Here is a 15,927-nt window from a genome sequence, read left to right as displayed (position 1 = left end):
TAATAAATTTCAACCTTCTTTTCTTTAAACCTAAGAAAACCTGTTTGTTTTGGTTTCTTTGTCTTACAATTGGAAACCGATGAACAAGGATTCACCAAGGGGAAGCTAAAAACACGTGTTTAAAATTAAACCGTGTTATGGTTAGACCAGGTGAAGGCTGAAAGGGACCCCTAGATCTCTTTCTCACTGGGTTGTAACACTAACCCTGTCTCTGCTTCTTCAGATTCGAGGGAAAAATGGTTGGCCACAAGTCTTAGGAGTTCAGACTTCCGAGCCCTGGCACTGTGATCCCACACTGCTCAGCCATATTTCTCAACTCCTCCATAGACAATGCCTTTAACTTATCCCAAGTTACTTCACCCTCGCTTTGGGAGTTCCTGGCTTCAGTCGCGGACATGTTAGTATTCTAGCACACACAACCACAAGAAAACCTGTATTGAAATCTTTTCTCTTTTTGATTGGGATAAATTTGATTTCCCACTTAGAATTTCCCGTTTGTGGGTCCAATCGCGGACACTAGCCCCCAGATTTCTGTTAGGAGAAGGGTCTAGGGCTCCCCCCTCAGCCTATTCCTGGTTTGGTCGTAACAGGGTTTAATTTTTAAAACACCATGTTTTTAGCTTCCCCTCAGTGAATCCTTGTTTACATCCCTCTAATTGTAATGGCAATCAGCCAGACAGGTTTTCTCAGATTTAAACAAGAAAGGTGTAAGTTTATTAGCCTTAAAACTCTATTTCAGTTAAAACTACTAAAAATGCATGACATGACCACTCTAGCATGCATATGCAATAAATAAACCTGCAAATAGAGAATGAGAAAGAATTAAAGAGGAGAGGTTTGAAGTAATATGGAGTTCAGTTACTCATTTTGGGATTTGATGTAGAGCCTTTGATTATAGTTAAGTCTTGCAGTTCTTGTTGGGGCCTAGTGCACACTTTCAATTGTTTAGCTGGTATCAAAATGCTGCAGGAGTCTTCTCTCTTGAGGCTTGAGATATTTCCATGGGTCCCTGGAACTTTGTTTGAGAGAGAGAGAGATGGGTACTCTATTCTTCAAGTTCAGTTGCAGTCTGTTCTCCAACTGTGTGGCACAATTTAAAAAACTCCAAGTGGGCCAGCAGGTTAGTGATGCGACTAGCTCCTTATTTAGAACAACCTGCACAGCGAGGTTTGTGGATTTTCCCCCAAGCTTGGCAGACACTCTCAGTGGGGTGGGGGAGTGGAGGTGGCAGGGGATGGGGTGCAGATGGAATGCTGACCTTTTGCCCATTCATTGCCTCTTGATCAAAATCCATCTGGTTAATATGTCCCATTTTTGGTAGGTGTGGTTTTCGGCACACTATGATTTACTCTTAATGGCCATATTTCCATCCTGACTTTTCTTTTTTTTTACCTATGTGTCTGTGGAATAATTTACTATTCTGTTTACTGTTCCTTGATAATTTCATGTCATAGTTCCCTCTGCCTTCCTAATTGATTTTTAAAAATTTCTGTCCTAGTCTGTTCATATTCCCCCTTGTCCTGCTCTCCGCTGTTGTCCATGTACTTAGTGTATTTCTTTCCTTTTCCTCAGTTTTTCCCTCATGTTTTAATTCATCCATGGTGTGTCATTTATGCTTAGTTTGCTGTTGTTTGTTAATGGAATATATTTTTCCTGAGCTCTGTTGATCACTATTTTAAATGTTTCCCACTGCTGTTCTATATCATTGTTTGCCGATATTGTTGTCCAATTTATTTTCCAAAGTTCTATTCTCAGCCCCTCAAAATCAGCTTTTCTCCAATCTATTATCCTGGTCTTTGTCATGCTTATGTGTCTCTAAATTATCATCTCAAACCGTATTATATTATGGTCACTATTGCCTAGATATTCACTTACTTTTACGTCTCTTATCTGCTCTGGCTCATTCCCCATTCCTAGAGCCAGTGGTGAATTCTTGTTGGGTTTCATACATACTAGGCTAGAAAGGGGTCCTGTACACATTATGGGAACTCCATTCCCTTAACCCCTTCATCTACCTCTGCTGACCTATAATTTGGGGTTATTTAAAATTCCCTGTGATTATTTTTTTTACTCAACTACCTAAATTGTTTGCATATTTCTTCCTCCACCTCCCTTCCACTATTAGGCAGTCTGTAGACCACCTCCTATTAGTGTAATTGATGCTTTCCTATTAACTTACATTCTATTTCTGTGTTGCTGATAGCTGTGTCACTTTTTTCTACTCCCATGGTATCTCTCAAAATGCTTCCTATAGAAAATATATGTCCTGGGACACTTCCTATAGAAAATATCTCTCCTGGGAACATCTCCAATGGAAGATATATTTTAGTATAGCACCTCCTATAGAACTGGTCTGGATTTTGCGCTCAGTGGTGAACGAATTGCACTCACCGTTCATTATGCTTGCAATTGCCTGCAGAATGTTCACAGGCTTTTGTGTGGCAATTCATGGCAATTAGAGAGCCTTTTTGGCAAGGTGTCCTCTACAGGTGATCTGTGGCATGTGTGAACAGGGCAAGCTTCAATGTCTGTCCCCAACCAATCATATTGAAGAATCCTCACTGAGGCATGCAGAGTCTAAACGAGGAAGTGTAAGCTAATATATTTTGTTCAATGAAAAATCATGTACAGAAAGTGAAATAAAGAGTGAGGGAAAGAAAGATGGGATTAAGGCAGAGATAGCCAAAAGAAAGAAAAAAATCTCCAAGAATAATTAAATTCTAAAGAAATGAGACTCCATATTTACATCGGTAAATTTTCAATGCAGAGAGGTTGTTTGGCAGTAATTATGACTTATTATGCCTTAAAAAAATCATCTGCTCAGAATGGTTGAACCCTTTTTTTTTCTGGCATGTTTAATGGTAAGTACCAGAAATTCATGCTGTTCATGTGTTGCAATGATGAATGTATCAGCAAGTTACCTATGAAGCAATGCTTGTGGAGGAGTGGGGCAATTCAGAGAGCAACTTGTTGATTCCGCATTTAGTAATGCATGTACAGATGCTGGAGGTTGCTGTCTGATTTACTCAATATTAACAGAGTGCCGATACAAAAACGTGTATTTATATAGCACCTATAACAGTAAAACACCTTAAGATGCTTTGCAGGAGCATTAGCAAACAAAATTTGACATTGAACCACAGAAGAAAATATTAGGGCAGATGACCAAAATCCTGGTCAAAGAGGTAGATTTTAAGGAGTGTCTTAAAGGGGGAGAGAGATGTAAAGAGGTTGCGAAGTTTAGGGAAGGCATTCCAGAGTTTGGGGCATTTGCAGCTAAAGGCACAACTGCTAATGGTGAAGTAATTAAAATCAGGAATGCTCAAAAAACTAGAATTGAAGGAGTGCAGATATCTGAGGGTTGTAGGGCTAGAGGAAGTTACAGTGACAGGGCGGGGTGAGGCCATGGAGGGATTTGAAAACAAGGATAGAATTTTGAGTGTGGTCAAGAGCCGAGTAAAATTGAAGTAATTGGAAATTAAGCAAAAACTCCTAATTGGCTGGAATCATACCTAGCAGAAAGTACGATAGTTGTGGTTGTTGGAGGTCAATCATCTCAGCTGCAGGACATTGCTGCAGGAGTTCCTTAGGGCAGTGTCCCAGCCCAACCATCCTCAGCTGCTTCACCAATGCCCTTCCCTCCATCATAAGGTCAGAATTGGGGATGTTCATTGATGATTATGCAGTGTTGGGTACCATTTAGACTCCTCAGATACTGAAGCAGTCTGTGCCCGCATGTAGCATGACCTGGACAATATTCAGGCTTGACCTGATAAGTGGCAAGTAACATTCACGCCACACAAGTGCCAGGCATTGATCATCTCCAACAAGAGGGATTCTAACCATCTCCCATTGATGTTCAATGGCATTACCATGCTGAACCACCACCATCAAAAACCTGGTGGCCACCGAAATCTAATTGGACCAGCCACATAAGTAGTGTGGCGATAAGAGCAGATCAGAGGCTGAGAAGTCTGTGGCAAGTAAGTCACCTTCTGAGTTCCAAAAGCCTTTCCACCATCTACAATAAATAGGTCAGAGTGCAATGGAATATGCTCGATTTGCCTGGATGACTACAGCTCCAAGAACAATCGAGAAGCTTGACATCATCCAGGACAAAGCAGGGCATTTGATTGGCACCCCATTCACCACTTTAAACAATCACTCCCTCCACCACCAGAGCACTGTGGAAGCAGTGTACCATCTAAAATTAGTAATGCCTCCTCTCGTGTGTTTCAAAGAAAGTTACTTTTTTTATTCTTTCATTTATTTTATTCATTCATGGGATGTGGGCGTTGCTGGCCAGGCCAGCATTTATTGCCCATCCCTAATTGCCCTTGAGAAGGTGGTGGTGAGCTGCCTTCTTGAACTGCTGCAGTCCATGTGGGGTAGGTACACCCACAGTGCTGTTAGGAAGGGAGTTCCAGGATTTTGACCCAGCAACAGTGAAGGAATGGCGATTATAGTTCCAAGTGAGGATTGTGTGACTTGAATGGGAACTTGCAGGTGGCGGTGTTCCCATGCATTTGCTGTCCTTGCCCTTCTAGTTGGTAGAGGTCACAGGTTTGGAAGGTGCTTTCGAAGGAGTCTTGGTGCGTTGCTGCAGTGCATCTTGTAGATAGTACACACTGCTGCCACTGTGCGTCGGTGGTGGAGGGAGTGAATGTTTGTAGATGGGGTGCCAATCAAGGGGGCTGCTTTGTCCTAGATGGTGTCGAGCTTCTTGAGTGTTGTTGGAGCTGCACCCATCCAGGCAAGTGGAGAGTATTCCATCACACTCCTGACTTGTGACTTGTAGATGGTGGATAGGCTTTGGGGAGTCAGGAGGTGAGTTACTCACCACAGGATTCCTAGCCTCTGACCTGCTCTTGTAGCCACGGTATTTATATGGCTACCCCAGTTCAGTTTCTGGTCAATGGTACCCCCTAGGATGTTGATAGTGGGGGATTCAGCGATGGCAATGCCGTTGAATGTCAAGGGGAGGTGGTTAGATTCTCTTGTTGGAGATGGTCATTGCCTGGCACTTGTGTGGCACGAATGTTACTTGCCACTTATCAGCCCAAGCCAGGATATTGTCCAAGTCTTGCTGCATTTCTACACAGACTGCTTCAGTATCTGAGGAGTCACGAATGGTGCTGAACGTTGTGCAATCATCAGCAAACATCCCCACTTCTGACCTTACGATTGAAGGAAGGTCATTGATGAAGCAGCAGAAGATCGTTGGGCCTAGGACACTACCCTGAGGAACTCCTGCAGTGATGTCCTGGAGCTCAGATGATTGACCTCCAACAACCACAACCATCTTCCTATGCGCTAGGTATGACTCCAACCAGCGGAGGGTTTTCCCCCTGGTTCCCATTGACCTCAGTTTTGATAGGGCTCCTTGATGCCATACTCGGTCAAATGCTGCCTTGATGTCAAGGGCAGTCACTCTCACCTCACCTCTTGAGTTCAGCTCTTTTGTCCATGTTTGAACCAAGGCTGTAATGAGGTCAGGAGCTGAGTGGCCCTGGCGGAACACAAACTGAGCGTCACTGAGCAGGTTATTGCTAAGCAAGTTCTGCTTGATAGCACTGTTGATGACACCTTCCATCACTTTACTGATGATTGAGAGTAGGCTGATGGGGCGGTAATTGGCCGGGTTGGACTTGTCCTGCTTTTTGTGGACAGGACATACCTGGGCAATTTTCCACTTTGCAGGGTAGATGCCAGTGTTGTCGCTGTACTGGAACAGCTTGGCTAGGGGCGCAGCAAGTTTTGGAGCACAGGTCTTCAGTACTATTGCCGGAATATTGTCAGGGCCCATAGCCTTTGCAGTATCCAGTGCCTTCAGTCGTTTCTTGATATCATGTGGTGTGAATTGAATTGGCTGAAGTCTGGCATCTGTGATGCTGGGGACTTCAGGAGGAGGCTGAGATGTATCATCAACTCAGCACTTCTGGCTGAAGATTGTTGCAGATGCTTCTGCCTTATCTCTTGCACTGATGTGCTGGGCTCCCCATCATTGGGGATGGTGATATTTGTGGAGCCACCTCCTCCAGTTAGTTGTTTAATTGTCCACCACCATTCACGACTAGATGTGGCAGGACTGCAGAGTTTAGATCTGATCGGTTGGTTATGGGAGCGCTTAGCTGTCTATCGCAAGCTGCTTACGCAGTTTGGCACACAGATAGTCCTGTGTTGTAGCTTCACCAGGTTGACACCTCATTTTGAGGTATGCCTGGTGCTGCTCCTGGCATGCTCTCCTGCACTCTTCATTGAACCAGGGTTGGTTCTAGTTGTGCCAACGTTAAAAAATAAATTTTAGGCTGCATTTACACTACATCTATCACGGTGACATTTGATTTTGCATTAACTTTAGGTGTAGTGTAAATCCAGACTGAGGCTCCTTGACAAGAGATTCTCACGGTGTTTCACTCAAAAGTCAAATCATGGTCTAACTCCAGATTTGGCATCAGAGCAATGCAAGGCTGTCGTTTGAATGAGCCTTTAAGTGTATATTAAAACGCAATTGTTTTCACTTCACAAACAAAAGATATGCAGTAAATGCAGAGAAGCAAACAGTGTGCCTGACTGAAAATCAAATACAATGACAACTTTTTTTTAGCTAGATTGGCCATGTGGGGATTAGCAGTGGGGAATGGCATCAAACTGAACTACCTCGCATGAACCTCACCGAGAAGAGTTTAGGTGCTGGTATGACTACACGGTTTATGAAAATCCTCACCAAATTCACTCTGGACTAAAGTTTGTGATTTTAAATTCAGTGCCTGGGATGATTTACTGCAGTAAAGGTGTTATATAAATGCAAGTAGTTGTTTAAATTAGCTTCAAGTGGAGTGAGCCTTGTTAAACTTTTCTTTTTCAACTTCAAAGGTTAATTGAATTATTTAAACATCTCACAGTATATTCATGTCCAACTTGTCCATCTAATTTATTTCCCAGGATGAGCACCAGTGGAATTAAGGAAGTGCTGGAGAGTAACCATGGGCAACTGGTGGAATGTCTCAGCCAAGAAGCTAACCATGTCCTTGAAGAGGCCAAGAGTATCCTCAACAAGGAGGAGCTGGAACTTGTCATGAGCCAAAGAACCAATGTGGAGAAAGTTTCAATGCTGCTAAACAGATTGATGACCAAAGATAATGACACCTGCAAGAAATTCATTGAAATGCTCATTATCATTATGCCCTGTAACTCATTCCCCATGTGTCTGGAGAACTTGCTTATGACAGCCGGAGATGACAACACAGAAGGTAATTTATGGTGTGCTTAAATAGATTATGGAGCATATGAATCCATGGAGTCTGTGAAGTAGAACTATAAAGTAGAGTGAATTTGGAATTATTCAATTTTGACCCAAACTAATTGGAATTGGTTCACTTTGTCCAACATACAGATTGGTAGATGAAAAAAGACCAAGGTCCATTTAGTTCTCCTTCTATCTGGTAGCTACATGAGACAACAGTAATGGAGATGTTGACTAATCATAGCAGTCAATCTCTATCGATTAGTCAACAACAGACTCACAATTGACACCAGGAAAACCCTAGTGATGGAAAGCTTTGAGAACCATAGGTCCAAAGTCACCTATTCCTCCTAAATATATAACACATACTATATATAGAGCTGGATTTTGTATTCTAGTGCAGAACATGACAGCTGTCCTCCACAGGACCCGTGCCGCTGCTCCGATGCAATTATACGGTGGGCGGCCATTTTACATATGCATGGTGCCCCCCCCCCTCCCCCCCCCAATCATATGGTGGGGGCGGCCTCAGCGACAATGCCACCTGTTGAAGGAGCAGGTACTGGCGCCATTTTTAAAAGTCTGTCAGGCCTGTAAACAGTACACCTTAATGCAGAGTTCATCCCTTCACCCCCACCCATCAGAGTGCAAAGTTCCCTCCCCCCCTCCATCCATCAGAGTGCACAGTTCATCCCTACCCCGCCACCCAAGAGAGTGCAAAGTTCCCTTCCCCACTCCCTCGTGAGAGTGCACAGTTCACCCCTTCCCCCCCCCCACCCATCAGAGTGCAAAGTTCCCTCCCCCCCTCCACCCATCAGAGTGCACAGTTCATCCCTACCCCGCCACCCAAGAGAGTGCTAAGTTCCCTTCCCCCCTCCCCCCATGAGAGTGCAGAGTTCATCCCTTCCCCGCCCCACCCATCAGAGTGCAAAGTTCCCTCCCCCCCTCCACCCATCAGAGTGCACAGTTCATCCCTACCCCGCCACCCAAGAGAGTGCAAAGTTCCCTTCCCCACTCCCTCGTGAGAGTGCACAGTTCACTCCTTCCCCCCCCCCACCCATCAGAGTGCAAAGTTCCCTCCCCCCCTCCACCCATCAGAGTGCACAGTTCATCCCTACCCCGCCACCCAAGAGAGTGCTAAGTTCCCTTCCCCCCTCCCCCCATGAGAGTGCAGAGTTCATCCCTTCCCCCCCCACCCATCAGAGTGCAAAGTTCCCTCCCCCCCCTCCACCCATCAGAGTGCACAGTTCATCCCTACCCCGCCACCCAAGAGAGTGCAAAGTTCCCTTCCCCCCCCCCACCCATCAGAGTGCAAAGTTCCCTCCCCCCCCCCCTCCACCCATCAGAGTGCACAGTTCATCCCTACCCCGCCACCCAAGAGAGTGCACAGTTCACCCCTTCCCCCCCCACCCATCAGAGTGCAGAGTTCACCCCTTCCCCCCCACCCATCAGAGTGCAGAGTTCACCCCTTCCCCCCCCCACCCATCAGAGTGCAGAGTTCACCCCTTCCCCCCCCACCCATCAGATTGCAGAGTTCACCCCTTCACCCCCCCCCCCACCCATCAAAGTGTAGAGTTCACCCCTCCCCACCACCTATCGGAGTGCAGAGTTCACCCCTTCCCCCCCCCCACCCATCGGAGTGCAGAGTTCACCCCTTCCCCCCCCCACCCATCAGAGTGCAGAGTTCACCCCTTCCCCCCCCCACCCATCAGAGTGCAGAGTTCACCCCTTCCCCCCCCCCCCACCCATCAAAGTGTAGAGTTCACCCCTCCCCACCACCTATCGGAGTGCAGAGTTCACCCCTTCCCCCCCCCCACCCATCAGAGTGCAGAGTTCACCCCTTCCCCCCACCACCCATCAGAGTGCAGAGTTCACCCCTTCCCCCCCCACCCATTAGAGTGCAGAGTTCACCCCTTCCCCCCCCACCCATCAGATTGCAGAGTTCACCCCTTCCCCCCACCACCCATCAGAGTGCAGAGTTCACCCCTTCCCCACCCACCCATCAAAGTGTAGAGTTCACCCCTCCCCACCACCTATCGGAGTGCAGAGTTCACCCCTTCCCCCCCCCCCCCCACCCATCAGAGTGCAGAGTTCACCCCTTCCCCCCACCACCCATCAGAGTGCAGAGTTCACCCCTTCCCCACCCACCCATCAAAGTGTAGAGTTCACCCCTCCCCACCACCCATCAGAGTGCAGAGTTCACCCCTTCCCCACCTCAGTGGCGCCAGCTTTCCCTGGTTGGGAAAGTGAAGGCACTGAGTACTGCACATCACGCTGAAGATCGGAAACTGAACTTAAGATCATTGCGCTTTATATTTTAATCCATGCAAATATGTTACTTAAATATGCTAAGCCAGGTCCTGTTGCACAGCGGCAGAGGGGCTGCCCATGGAGCTTCCCCACCACCAGGAAGATCGGGCCCGACTATCCCGGCGTTGGGTTCCGTGGCGCTCCGGTTCTCCGGCCCACCCTCCGCCATGGAACCTGATGTGGCTGGAAACAAAATCCAGCCGATCATGGTTCAGATTTCTGAGATACTGTACCCCCAAAATATTAATTCCTGAACCTGATGTTAAATATTTAAACTTTGCCATTCTGTTCTTGTTCAGTTTTTGTTCTATTGGATTCCATTAAACATCAGAATCAGTGTTTCAAAACAGTCTAAGTGAATACAACTAGTAATTTATCCACATCAGTGCACAAAATAAAACCAAAAATATTTGGGGATTGTGTTAAATTAATTTTAATTGTTTTATACTTTATTTTGAGATATGAGATATCTGTTTTCAAGAAATCACATGTATTTTGTGTGTAAACTCTTGGTTTATCAAAGGGTATGCTTGCATTACTTGTGTCGTGCAAATCGGAGTTAAGATCTGACTTGATCACAGAGCAAAGACTGTTAGACTTGCTTGTCCTGTGGCTACTTTCTTACGTTGCATCAAGCCATGACTCAGGATTTAAGCTGTATTTACACTATGTGTTACAAACCATTGCAGTTGTGTTGTGGACCAGATTTCCTTTTTTTTATACCCAGCACTGGGTCCTTCTGACGCAGGTGTGTGGCACAGATGAGATGTAATATGGATCTCCCTCTACACTGTCTACACAGTGTATATCAATAGCACCTCCCAAACCTGTGACCTCCACTACTTAGAAGGAGAAGGACAGCAAATGCAGAGGAACACCATCACCCTAAGTTCCCCTACATATCACAAACACCATCCCAACATGGACATTTATCACTGATCTTTCTTCATCATTGCTGGGTGAAAATCCTGGTATTCCCTACCAATCAGCACTGTCAGAGTACCTTCACCTCACAAACTACAGTGGTTGAAGATGGCGGTCCACCATCACCTTCTCAAGGGCAGTTAGGAATGGGCAATAAATTGTGGCTTTGGCAGTGCCGCTTATATCCCGAAATGGAATTTTAAAAAACTTCATCCTTTGCTTCACAACGCTATCTCCTACAGCACCAGTTTGTATACTTTCTGCAAGCCAGACAGGTATGGGGATCCAGGCTGTAGTGATGGAGGAGCCTCGGCCCTTGTCTTTGTCCAACAGATACACGGTTTTTGTTGCCTGTGTGGGTGAGAACAAGGACTGCAGGATGGATGGGCAATCTGACCATAGCACCATGGTGGAATAGCCCATTCAAGTGGGGGGACTGAAAAGCAATGTGATAGGGGACAGTATTGTCAGGGGAATGAATACTGTTCTGTGCAGCCAAGACTGGGAATTTCGAAGCTTGTGTTGTCTGTCTGGTGTCAGGGTTAAAGACATCTCCTCCTAGCTGGGGATGAACTTGGAGTGGGCGGGGAGGGTCCAGTTATCGTGGTCCATGTAGGAACCAACAACATAGGTAGACCTAAGAATGAGGCTCTGTGGACAGAGTTTATAGAACTCGTTGTAAATTAATAAGCAGACCCTCAAGGGTAATAATCTCTGGATTACTACTTAAACCATGTGTGACTTGGTATAAAGTCAAGTAGATTAGAGAATTAAACATGCAGCTCAAAGAATGATGTGGGAAGAAAGGGTTTCAATACATGGGGCACTATCACCAGGAAGCGGGAGTTATTCTATTGGGATGGGCTCTGTTTAATTCCACTGGATTCAGCATCCTGGCGAATAATGCAACTAAGGCTGTGAATAGGGCTTTAAACTAAAAGGGTGGGGGAGGGGTCAGTTGAAGGGAGATTTAGAAATCTAAAGAGAAAAGTCAAGGCAACAGAGCAGTGCTGCAATTTGGGTAAAGACAAGCAGAGTGGGACAGGAAAGAACACAACAGCAAAAGTGCATCAGCAAATAAGATACATGCAAAGAATAGTGGTAAAAAAGTTAAATTAAAGGCTCTTTACCTGAATGCAGGAAATATTCATAATAAGATAGACAAATCAGCGGCACAAATATAGATAAATCATTTCGATCTAATCCAAGGTTGTCCAACATACGGCCCATGGGCCAGGATCTGGCCCGCCAAACGTTTCCATCCAGCCCAGAGGTGTAAACTGTACCCGGGGCCGTTCCTCATCCTCACCGCGACTGGAGATGAGATATTTCCCTTTGTTAGTCTGGTTTTTAAACTATTGTGCTGTCAGTTTCACAGGTTACAGAGAGTGGAACACTCTTTTAATGTTTTTCTAAAAATCAGTTCTTTTGAAAAAGACCATTGTCAGTTTCACAGGCGACAGCTGCTGACATCGGGAACAGCTGTTTCCCAACGGACACTGGGATTTCCGGCGGGTTCTGACTTGTTTTTATAAAAACCCTGAGCCTCTTGGGAAATGGCTGTTCCTGATGTCAGCAGCTGTCACCTGTGAAACTGACAATGGTCTTTTTTAAAAGAACTGACTTTTAAAAGGACTTAAAAGAGTGTTCCACTCTGCAATTGTGTGAGAGATAGTGGTGGAGAGAGGGGGAGATACTGAGAGAGATAGGGGGGGAACAGGGAGAGAGAGAGAGAGAGGGAGAGAAGGGGGGACAAAGACAGAGAGGGGGACAGAGAGAGAGAGAAAGGGGAAGGGGGAACAAAGAGACAGGGGGATAGAGAGACGGGGGAAAGAGAGAGCGAGGAACACTGAGCGGGGAGTGGGGAACACTGGAGACATGGGGGGGTGGTGGAGAGAGAGGGGACAGAGATACAGAGGGGGGGATGGAGAGGGACAGGGAGAGGGGGGAGAGGGAGACAGGGGAAAGGAAGACAGAGAGAGGGGGAAGAGGGAAACAGACATACAGAGAGGAGGAGAGAGAGAGACAGTAAGACGGGAGAGAGGGGGGAGAGAGAGTCAAAGAGTCATTTACTTATGGCACAGAAGGAGGCCATTCTGTCCATTGAGCCCATGTTGGCTCTCCACAGAGCTCTGCAGTAGGTCTCACTCCCTCGCTTGATCCCCGCAGCCCTGCAAGTCTATTTCTCTCAGGTGGCCATCCAACTTCCTCCTGAAGTCACTGATTGTCTCCACTTCCAGCACCCGTGTGGGCAGCGAGTTCCAGGTCATTACCACGCACTGTGTAAAAACAATGCTTCCTCATATTCCCCCTGCATCTTTTGCACAAAACTTTCAATCTATGTTGCCTAGTCCTAGAGGGGAGGGGGGAGGGAAGAGAGATCGAGACACACACACACACAGCGCAGGGAGAGGGGGAAGAGAAATCAGCCTGAAAGTTGGACATCTATCCAGAATACTCTGCATCGCTACATCAAGTGTGCGGGCAGAGATTGATTAATTATTAAAGCAAAAACAATGCCATTGTCACTAAATCAGTTTTCAATATCGTGACGAGAAAGTAAGTCAATAAATTAGTCTCCTCATTTAAAGCTTCTTCACAAAAATGCACATTTGTTGTTTTTATATGTAAGATAAATTTTTAATGCCTTTATCTTTCGAAATTTGCTCACTGGCCCCCCGGATCGAGCAAAAATTGCAATGCTGTCCTTTGCCCGAAAAGGTTGGACAACCTGATCTAATTGCTGAATTTTTACAGCTCACCGCCTCAGAAACGGTGCGGCGCACACGCGTGATGTGCGCCGCAGAGCCACCACGATATTTAGCGCGGCAGCTCATTAACATGGAAGGGGCGGACCGCCCGCCCTGATGATGTAGAGGGGCGGGTGCTCCATCCCCGGCAGCAGCGTCCAGCGCTACCGCCCAGGCGCCGCACCACTTTTAAAGGGCTTCAAGCCCTTCAGTTAGATTGAAAGTTTTAAAGGTCCCAGTCTTCAGAAAATAAAATTACAATTTTAGTTGCGCTTTGAATACCTTCTCCCACATCCCCCCCCCACTGAGTAATCAATATACAAATTGCCCTCTTCCCCCAAAGAGTTTTTGTGATCCTGAACTTCTCCCCCGAACTCTATAAACTTTGACCCTCAACCCCTTCCCACCACCCCTGCAACCAATAGGAACAGTTTTCCCCGCTCCCCCAACCCTGCCCTGGCCCTGAAAATTTCACTCCTTCCCCCTCCCACCAGTGTTACGCCTCGAATCTCTGTTCAGAGATCCAAAGGTGCGGGAGTTCCAGCATCCAACTGGAACATCAGTGTGGGATGGCTGTCGGGACGAGGTAAGTGATTATTCATTCATTAACATTTATTTTACTATTTAAATTAAGGTTCCATTGCCGAGCGGCGGGGGCAGTGGGGCACCACGAGGCCTCGCCACCACCAGTAAAATAGGGCGGGGCCTTCCCAGGGTCAAGGCCTGTGGCGGGCCTCTCCTGGAGGAATTTTCTGGGCCCCCCGTCGTGACCTCTGACGTTGGGGGCCTGTTACAAGGTGACCAAGGTTGGGAATTAAATATTCCAGGGCAAAGACAGGCAGAATGGAAAAGAAGGTGGAGTAGCCCTGAGAGTAAAAGATGACAGTAGTAAGAAATGATCTTTGCTCAGAAAATCAGGAAGTAGAATCAGTATGGATGGAGTTTAGGAATAACAAGATTCAGAAAATGTTGGTGGGACTAGAGTTGCCATTGAACAGAACATTAAGCAAGAAATAATTGGGTAACAAAAGCAATGTAATAATAGTGGGGGACTTTAATCTTCATATAGACTGGACAAATCAACTTGGCAAAGGTAGTCTGGAAGATGACCTGTAGGCTGCTTTCACGACAGTTTCCTGGAACAATACGTTGTGGAACTAATGAGGGATTAAGTTATTTCAGATCTAGTATAGTGTAGTGAAGAGGAGTTAATTAATAATCTCATAGTAAAAGATCCTCTGGGAAAAAGTGATTATAATGCAATTGAATTCCATTTTAAGTTGGAGAATGACATACATGAGTCTAAAACAAAATCTTAAACTTAAACAAAGCCAATTACATAGTTATGAGGGGAGGGCAGGCTGAGGTTGATTGGGTAAACAGATTAAAAGGGATGGTGGTAAATAAACAGTGGAAAACATTTACAGAAACGATTCAAAATGTTCAACAAAATACATTTCATTAAAAAACAAGAACTCAGTGAGAAAGATCTGGATGGCTTACTAGGGAAGTTAAGGATAGTATTAAATTAAAAGAGGAGGCTATAATGTTGTGAAGGATAGTAGTAAGCGTGAGGATTGGAAGAGTTTCAGAAACCAGCAGAATATGATAGAAATTGTCCCGTTGGGCAGACGCAGCATGGGTTCATGAAGGGCAGGTCATGCTTGACAAATCTTTTGGAATTCTATGATGACATTACAAGCAAGGTGGACAATGGGGACCCAGTGGATGTGGTGTACCTAGATTTCCAAAAGGCCTTCGACAAGGTGCCGCGCAAGAGGCTGCTGCATAAGATAAGGGTGCATGGCGTTAGGAGTAAAGTATTAGCATGGATAGAGGTTTGGTTGACTCACAGGAAGCAGAGAGTGGGGATAAATGAGTGCTATTCTGGGTGGCAATCAGTCACTAGTGGTGTGCCTCAGGGATCAGTGTTGGGACCTCAATTATTTGCAATTTATATAGATGATTTGGAGTTGGGGACCACGTGTAGGGTGTCAAAGTTTGCAGATGACACTAAGATGAGTAGCAGAGCAAAGTGTGCAGATGACTGTGAAACTTTGCAGAGGAAGATAGATACATTGAGTGAGTGGGCAAAGGTCTGGCAGATGGAATACAATGTTAATAAATGTGAAGTCATTCATTTTGGTAGGAGTAACAGGAAAAAGGATTATTACTTGAATGGTAAAAAGTTGCAGTATGCTGCTATGCAGAGGGACCTAGGTGTCCTTGTGCATGAATCGCAGAAGGTTGGTCTGCAGGTACAGCAAGTAATTAGGAAGGTAAATGGAATTTTGTCCTTCATTGCTAAAGGGATTGAGTTTAAAAGCAGAGAGGTTATGTTGCAGCTGTATAAGGTACTGGTGAGGCCGCACCTGGAGTACTGTGTGCAGTTTTGGCCTCCTTACTTGAGAAAGGATATACTGGCACTGGAGAGGCTGCAGAGGAGGTTCACTAGGTTGATTCCGGAGTTGAGGGGGTTGGCTTATGAGGAGAGACTGAGTAGATTGGGATTATATTCATTGGAGTTCAGAAGAATGAGGGGGGATCTTATAGAAACATATAAAATCATGAAGGGAATAGATAAGATACAAGTAGAGAGGATGTTTCCACTGGCAGGTGAAGCTAGGACAAGAGGGCATAGCCTCAAGATTAGAGGGAGCAGATTTAGGACTGAATTAAGAAGGAACTTCTTCACCC

General features: G+C 45.8%; 1 protein-coding gene across 6 annotated transcripts in view; it reads left to right on the top strand.

Annotated features, from left to right (window-relative positions):
- nlrc5 (NLR family, CARD domain containing 5) overlaps positions 1-15,927 on the top strand; it is a 248,668-nt gene that overhangs the window by 34,565 nt on the left and 198,176 nt on the right. For all 6 annotated transcript variants that reach the window (XM_068049594.1, XM_068049593.1, XM_068049592.1 and 3 more), the window contains one exon: positions 6,946-7,253. In XM_068049594.1, coding sequence (XP_067905695.1) covers positions 6,947-7,253 — 307 coding nt within the window. In that variant the 5' untranslated portion in view covers position 6,946. The remainder of the gene's footprint in view (positions 1-6,945; positions 7,254-15,927) is intronic.

This window comes from Heterodontus francisci, chromosome 17 (assembly GCF_036365525.1).
Source record: "Heterodontus francisci isolate sHetFra1 chromosome 17, sHetFra1.hap1, whole genome shotgun sequence".
NCBI lineage: Eukaryota > Metazoa > Chordata > Chondrichthyes > Heterodontiformes > Heterodontidae > Heterodontus > Heterodontus francisci.
This window is presented reverse-complemented; position numbering and strand designations above follow the sequence as displayed.